The 8185-nt window shown below is 44.3% G+C and overlaps 1 protein-coding gene and 1 pseudogene across 1 annotated transcript in view; both read right to left on the reverse strand.

The window, feature by feature from the left end:
* Positions 1–823: 823 nt before the first annotated feature.
* LOC119310176 lies at positions 824–2873 on the reverse strand (annotated as a pseudogene).
* Positions 2874–7170: 4297 nt separating this feature from the next.
* LOC119310177 (BTB/POZ and MATH domain-containing protein 1-like) overlaps positions 7171–8185 on the reverse strand; it is a 1627-nt gene continuing 612 nt past the window's right edge. The window contains exon 2 of the mRNA XM_037585999.1: positions 7171–8181. Coding sequence (XP_037441896.1) covers positions 7171–8181 — 1011 coding nt within the window. The remainder of the gene's footprint in view (positions 8182–8185) is intronic.

Consider the following 8185-nt stretch of genomic DNA (forward strand, 5'->3'; position numbering starts at 1 on the left):
TGGAGATGCTATTATATATATGTAACATCATCAGTAATAAAGCGAACACTGTTCCGGTCATTTACTTTGTCTTCTAACAATATTATCAATTATGTAATTGGCGACCATATGATCCTTAATTCTAAAACAAAGAACTTCAGACAAAAGATAGAACAAAACAGCTTCTGGTTACAAATCTGCAACAACAAAATAATAATATCATAACCTTGTATAAAAATACTTGAGACCAAACTTCAAAACATTCATAAGATCACTAGCTTAGCCGCCAGCCGCTACCATGTCCAAAATCATCACTACAAAGTACAAACTTCAGCCATAAACAAGTTTGAAAACCTGACAAGACTTTATTCCAACCCAGCATTTCAACAAGTCATGGTCTATCTGACCTGCTAAATAAACAGAGCCATGTACTGAAAACATGGGATGCATGAACTCACGAAGCAGCGCAATGCTGGCAGCAATTGTGGCACAATGTAAAGGGCAACTAGTCTGAAGTTCTGAAATAACTGTTCACTAATTACCACATACTCCCTCTGTAAATTAATATAAGAGCGTTTAGATCACTACTTTAGTATTCTAAACGCTCTTATATTAGTTTACGGAGGGAGTACAGTTCTTGCTTCGCACATAGCTTGTCGAACCACTACTAATTCTCCACGAAGGATGCGATGATCAAACAAAAAATGAACCACCGTACATCACATCCTTGTGAGATAAGACTACACAAAAGAAGTACTAATGCTAGTATTAGATAGCATGCTGGGTCTTTAGTAAGTTTCTTGACACATGATTGCAAATGACATTCAGGAATGAAACCTCATGCTCATGCCTTTGATTTTCTTTTCCCAAGTAAACTAGGAGCAACGTGGGACATGAGGAGATCCTTAATAACACCAGGGCAGCTCTTGGTCAAAAACTGGAAACCTTCAGACTCCATGGCCCCATACAGATTCACTGGCGAGCTGAGGAACACCAAGCATGCCGCCTTAAGCTCGTGGCAGTGGTGCTGCTCCGCCAAGGCCAAGATAGTCGCCACGGAGCTCGTATCGATATGATTGCACAGCTTATCTTCACAAATCAGCTTCAGCCTCTCCATATCATACCTGTCTGCTGCAACAAGCAAGTGCTGAGCCACGGCAGATTCCTCCTGATGATCCATATCAGGCAATGCATCCGTGTACATGAAATCAAGCAGAGCCTTGAACACCTCCGCCTCAATGTCATCTATACATATCGCCTCAGTGGTGGTGCCTTCCTTCATGTTCCCAAAGAACTCTGCTCTGAAGACCGGAGACCGTGCCGCGAGCACCAATCGGTGCGCCGAGAATGTCTCCCCGCCGACCCCGGAATTCGACATCGACACCCGCCTTGCTCGACAGGAGATCCCCGAGGTGCCGGTGTATGTCGGACGGTGGCACCACGACGGATGGTGTCTTCCGTGCGTGGAACTCGTTCGTCACAGTGACATCGATCTTGACAGCCAAGGAATCGTCCTTGAGAAGTTGTGATTTCTCCAACTCCTCCCTTTTGATGTACTGTTTGAATCCCCAACTTTTTTCCACTGAGAAGTTTCTGGTGCCGGTTCCCCAGCTATAGGTCGGCGCCGGATTCCCATCTTGGTCGAGCAAGCTGAACTTGGCTTGTGCCTTGACTGCCTTCACGGCGTCGGCCTCCGCGACGGTGCCATCGAATTCGAGAAAGACGGATATGTAATCGATATCTTCGGTCCTGTTCCCGTTGGGATAGTAGCGAACGTGCCACGTGCGGCCTCCCACCTGGAACGGGCAAGAGTCGATCCACTCGCCATTGGGGACCTCCTTGGTGCGAGAGTAGCCGACGATCTTCAGCACGTGGTAGCCGCTCACGGCGCCGGCGACGATGGAGGAAGCGGAGCCGGAAACGGAGGGGAGACCATTGCCGCCGGCATGCGTGGAGGCCGACATGGTGTATGGCTTGCTCAGTTTGGCTGGTCGCGGTGAGACGCTGTCACGGCGAGGGTTTGTCTTGTTTTATAACGGGACGGCGAGGGTTGTGGGTGCTGTCTCGAGGGCTACACGGAAAAGGCAACTGCAGTCCGCTCCGGACACAGGCCGCGTACGTACCTACGATGCAGATCCGACGGTGCCATCTTCTTTTTTTAGATGAGATAGCTAACGTGCCATCTTGAACAAGTAAACACGTGCTATACTGCACAGTTTATATTTTGTAGAGTAGACAGAGGCCCTCTTTTTTATTGGCAATTTAGAGTAGCCACAGGGCAAGGTATTTCCCTACTGCAAGAGCATATGATCGTGGGACATTTCTTCCCCTTGTATTTACAGTTCTTGTTTATATCCCCTGTTACAGAGTACTAATTGGCGCAGTTTCATTCATGAAAAAAAATAGTGTGCTATACAAAATAGCGCTGCCCTTTGAAATACGCTATTAGCATGCTATCAACGAGACATTATGCACTGATCTATATAACGAGGCAATTCTCTACACGCTATAGCGTGTTATTAACAGCACTATTCTCTGTACGCTACGCGCTATTCTTTACAGTGGTTTCACTAGAGGACTGCCTCCATGGACGTATATCCGTTCTGCACCCCACCCTTTCTAAAACTTCTGAGCATCTTCTTCACCATCCGTCAATTCTTTACTTTTGGCTGCATGTCCGACATGCTCTTCGTTCAAATGTGACCACTTGAAGCACGGTTTAAGATCTTTGGGGTGGCCTCCCTTTTTGTATAGTTGGCTCTGCAGTTCTTATCTCTTCACTATGAAATCTGTCGAACCGTTCTGTTTCAAAAAAAGAAAAATATCTGTCAAAGACATGCGCAATTCAAAGATTTACCGAAACGATGATTGAGCTTACCTCCGTGGTATTCCATTGTTGCGATGATGACTTTGATGCTTTGGTCCAATTGTTGCTCAAACTATGTTTGCCAATCATGCCGCTCATGTTTAATTTGGCGGCTGTGCAGTGCCGCCTGTAGCTCCTTTCTTCTTGTTCTCTTTCACCTTGTAAAGAACTCTGTTTTATGCTTTTTCCCGGAAGTAGCAACTTGATTGACATTCTTCTTCAAGTTCTCTTTTTTTTCTTGTCATTTTTTTTGAAACTAGTGGTCTTATTAACCATTAACACTTGATGCTCCTTCTAGATTTCTACCTCTGCAGCCTTAAGCATTGCGAAGAGCTCGGAATGTTTATCCCCTGCATATTATAATTCATCATGAAGCCTTTGTATAGTGGTAGTGATTGAAGAACCCTGTCAACGACAGAATCAAGTGGAAGATCAACTCTCAGCTGAGTCAAGTGATTATAGTACCCAGGCATTTTGAGTATGTGTTCACTGACAGAACTGTTCTCCTTCATCTTGCAGCTATAGAACTTGTTGGAGACTTCATATCTCTCAACCCAGACATTTGCTTGAAATATTAACTTCAACTCTTGAAACATCTCATATGCTCCATGACGTTCGAAACGTTTTTGAAGTCTCGGTTATAAGCCGTAAAGTATGATACACTGAACTATAGAGTATTCATCAGACCACATTTTTCAGACGTTCACAGAGTCTAGTGTCTCCTAGGGGTGCATAAAAAACATAATTCTTTTGTGCAGCAATGTGGATAATCCTCAAGTTAAGGGTTGAGTCCGTGAAGTTGCTACTATCATCTTTCAAGTTAGCTTTCTCAAGGAACACATTAAAATTCAGGGGAACGATAGCTCGGACCATAGATCTACAACATAGATATGCAAAACTATAAGACTAAGTTTATGATAAATTAAGTTTAGTTAATCAAATTACTAAAGAACTCCCACTTAAATAGAAATTCCTCTAGTCATCTAAATGATACGTGATTCAAATCAACTAACCCATGTCCGATTATCACGTGAGATGGGGTAGTCATCAATGATGAACATCTCTATGTTGATCATATCTACTATATGATTCATGTTCGGCCTTTCGGTTTCCAGTGTTCCAAGGCCATGTTTGTACATACTAGGCTCGTCAAGTTTAACCCAAGTATTCTATATGTGTAAAACTGTTTTACATCCGTTGTATGTGAACTTAGAGTCTATCACACCCGAGCATCACGTGGTGTCTTGAAACGACAAACTGTAGCAATGGTGCATACTCAGGAAGAACACGTTTACCTTCAAATTTACTGAAGGGGTCGTCTTATAGTGCTACCGTCGTTCTAAACAAAATAAGATGTACTCCCTCTGTTCGAAAATACTTGTCGTTGAAATGAATAAAAATAGATGTATCTAAAACTAAAATACGTCTAGATACATTCATTTCTTCGACTAGTATTTCTGGACAGAGAGAATATAAAAGACAAATATCACATGCAATCAAAATAGGTGACATGACATCACATATGTCACCCTCTTCCCGTGAGGCATTGACGGGCGGCGAGAACCTCTTCTTCGCCGGTGCCGATTCTTATCGACGGTTGGCGGTAGGTTGTAGAGGCGTGTGGGTTCTTCGGCGGGCTGGAATGGCGCATCGACGCCTCTCTTCTACAAACTGGAGAAGAAATGAAGGTGCCTATGCGCACATCCGCACCATCTACGAGATTTCCTTCCCGCCAAATCAGTATTGGAGACCTCTGTACACCAATTCACCCCCATGGTATGAGGAATATTCTCGCCAAAATCACCTGTTTGTACAATTTATTTTTCCCAATTTTATTGGACAATTTCTGGGAGCAGGATTGCAGCGGCAAGAGCCCTAAAATGGACACGGGAATGTGCTTGACTACTTGTTTGTTATTGTCGCTCCCCATGGCCAAGAAGGAGAGCACCACGCTAGGACCAAGCGCCGCCGGCTGGAGAAGCAGTGACTTCTCATCCCCTCGATCTCCTCTCCACCAGCACACAGTTCCTGTCCACTAGCCGTAGAAATCGACCGCCGCCTCTGTACCTGAGCGCCACTAGTCGCACCAACCTCCAGATCCCGTCCAAGTTCTCCAACCTTCAGATGCCTCCCGAGGTTAGGGATGTTCCTCATCTTCAGAATAGTTATTATGACTATATGAATTGTATATATTTTATTATTTTAGAAAAGGAGGATGACCCTCGGCCTTTGCATCTGGGCGATGCATGCGGTCACTTTATGAATTGATATAATTATGGATTGGGAAGAAACCATGTGCTATACTGCATAGCTTATACGTATTTTGTAAAGTAGCCAAGGTCTCTCCCTGCTGCAAAAGTCTGTCATCACGGGCAAATTTGTGTACGATGTCAGTGTCGATGTCTAGACTGAAACACTAAAAAACTGGCAACAACAAATTTAGCAAGTATCACTTTCGACTTGCTACTTATTTTCTTCTATTTATTCTTCCTTTTCATCATCCCCAATTCCATACTAATCGACACGGTTTCACGATACGACTGGCCTCTTCTGACGCATGTCCGTTATGTGCTTTTCTGAAACTACTGAGCGTCGTCTTCATCATTGTCCGTCCATTCTTCAGTTTTGGCTGCAGGTCCGACCTGCTCTTCATTAGATGTGAGTTGTGACCAGCTGCAGCAGGACTAGAGATGTTTGGGACGACCTCCTTTTTGTGAAGTACAACTCTACAGTTCTTATCTCCGCACATAATTTGGATTATCTGGAAGCATCGCAACGCAAAGGTTTTCCTCAATGAAGATGAGCTTATCTCGGTGGTATTCTGTCGCTGCGCAGATGACTTTGATGCTTTGGTCCAGGCGCTGCTCGAATGCCTCCGCATATAGTTTAGGTTTTCCGCGGCGAATTTCTCGTTGTGATGATGACTTTGATGCTTTGGTGCAGTCCAATTGCTGCTCCAACACCACTCAGGGAACTATGTTTGCCAATCTTGCCTCTCCTGTTCAAGTTGGCCTGTGCAGTTAGTATAGCTTTCTCTTTCCTTTTAATTAGGAAACTCTGTATTTGCGTTTTCAAACATATATAAATGGTTCGTCCTGGATTTTCTCCAACATAGTTCCCTCAAGAGGAAAGAAAACATGCTATTGAATTTGGCACAATTCGCTGAAAAACAAAATTGGCACAAGAGATGAATCATCTGCAAAGTTGAGGCTCTAGCTCAAAATTTACAGTTGAGGGAAGCGAGTAATGTGGTTATTCCAGCTAGTCAAAACTCAGGACCCAGTGATGAGATCCTTGTGCAGAGTATAGGCAGCACACTAGAAAAGAGATGAACATGAAGGCACAGATAGCCCTGGTACAAGAACCACATGCTACATGAGCAACACAAATTGCTACAGTACAATAGTACATAATGGGCGATTGCTATATAATGTATGTTCATACCGAAGATTCCAGCAACCAATGAGTAAAGTGACAACAGACAGACAGTCCCAGAACTAAGAAAAGATCCAGCTGCAGGAAGCAAAGGGAAATTAAGTTCTATTCTACCAGAAAGTTGAGCATGTAATGAGCCAGTGAATATGCAAACTACCAAACGATGTGTTTATTACAATCACAAGGTTATCGAAAATGAACTTCTGCACAAGTACTGACATCTTGGCAAGTAAACAGCTGAACCCTTTTTACTTTTGGATGTACACTTAATTATCAATTTAGTGAAATTTGCAACTATTTGATCTTTAATCCGGAAACAACAACTTCAGATGTATAAGACAGAACAAAACAGCTTCTGGTTACAAATCCGCAACAACAACAAAATGAAATCATAAGCTTGTATAATAATACTTGAGACCAAACTTCAAAACATTCATAGCAGCCACTGCCATGTCCAAAATCATCATTACGAGGTAAAAACTGCAGCCATAAAAACAATTGAAAACCTGACAAGACCATTGCTTTTTCACTGGATCCCAACCCAGCATTTCAACAAGTCATGGTCTATCTGAACCTGCTAAATAAGAAGTGCCCAATACTGAACGAGGGGTGCATGAACTCAGGAAGCAGCGCAATGCTCGCAGAGATTGTGGCACAATGTAAAGAACAACTAGTTGAAAGGCTTACAAGTTCTGAACTAAATGTTCACTAATTAGCACATACAGTTTTGCTTCGCGAATAGCTTGTCGAACCATCATACATCACATCCTTGTGAGATCAAGACTACACATAAAAAGCACTAATGCTAGTATTAGATAGCATGCACGGTCTGTAGTCAGTTTCTGGACGGATGATTGCAAATGACGATATGCAGGACTGCAACCTCATGTTCATGCCCTAGAATTTCTTTTCCCAAGTATACTAGCAGCAACCTGGGACTTGAGGAGATCCTTAATAACACCAGGGCAGTTCTTGGTTAAAAACTCGAAACCTTCAGACTCCATGGCCGCACCCAGATTCGTCGGCGAGCTGAGGAACACCAAGCATGCTGCCTTAAGCTCGTGGCACTGACGCTGCTCGGCCAATGCCAAGATAGTCGCCACGGAGCTCGTATCGATACGATTGCACAGCTTATCTTCACAAATAAGCTTCAGCCTTTCCAGGTTGTACTTGTCTGCCGCAACAAGCAGATGCTGAGCCATGGCATATTCTTCTTCTTGCTTCATATCCGGCAATGCATCCGTGTACATGAAAGTAAGCAGAGCATTGAACACTGGTGCCTCCATGTCATCTATGCGTATGGCCTCAGTGGTGGTTCCCTCCCTCATCTGGCCAAAGAACTCTGCTCTGAAGACAGGAGACCGTGCTGCAAGTACCAATCGGTGTGCCGAGAATGTCTCCCCGCCGACTTGGAATTTGACATCGACGCCTGCCTTGCTCGACAGAAGAACCCCTAAGTGCCGGTGCAAATCAGATGGTGGCACCAGGATAGATGGTGTCTCCTGCGTATGGAACTCGCTCATGATAGTGACATCGACCTTGACCGTGAAGGAATCGTCCTTGAGATGCTCGGATTCGTCCAATTGAACCCTTCTCATAAATCCGCCAAACCCGTGACCTTTATGCGCAGAAAATTCCCTCGTGTCGGAAGTAGCGGTATACGATGACACCGGCTTCCCATGTTGGTCAAGTAAGCTGAACATGAATTTTGCCTTCACGGTCTTGGCCTCGCCGGCGACTGTATCATTCAAGAAGAGAAAAAGGCCTATGTAACCACTGTACTCAGATCTTAACCCGTTGGGATAGTAACGTACATTCCATGTGCAGCCTCCCACCCGGAACGGGCAAGAGTCGATCCCCTCGCCATTGGGGATCTCCTTGGTGCCCGAGTAGCCGACGATCTTC

This window comes from Triticum dicoccoides, chromosome 5B (genome assembly GCF_002162155.2).
Source record: "Triticum dicoccoides isolate Atlit2015 ecotype Zavitan chromosome 5B, WEW_v2.0, whole genome shotgun sequence".
Classification (NCBI taxonomy): Eukaryota; Viridiplantae; Streptophyta; class Magnoliopsida; order Poales; family Poaceae; genus Triticum; species Triticum dicoccoides.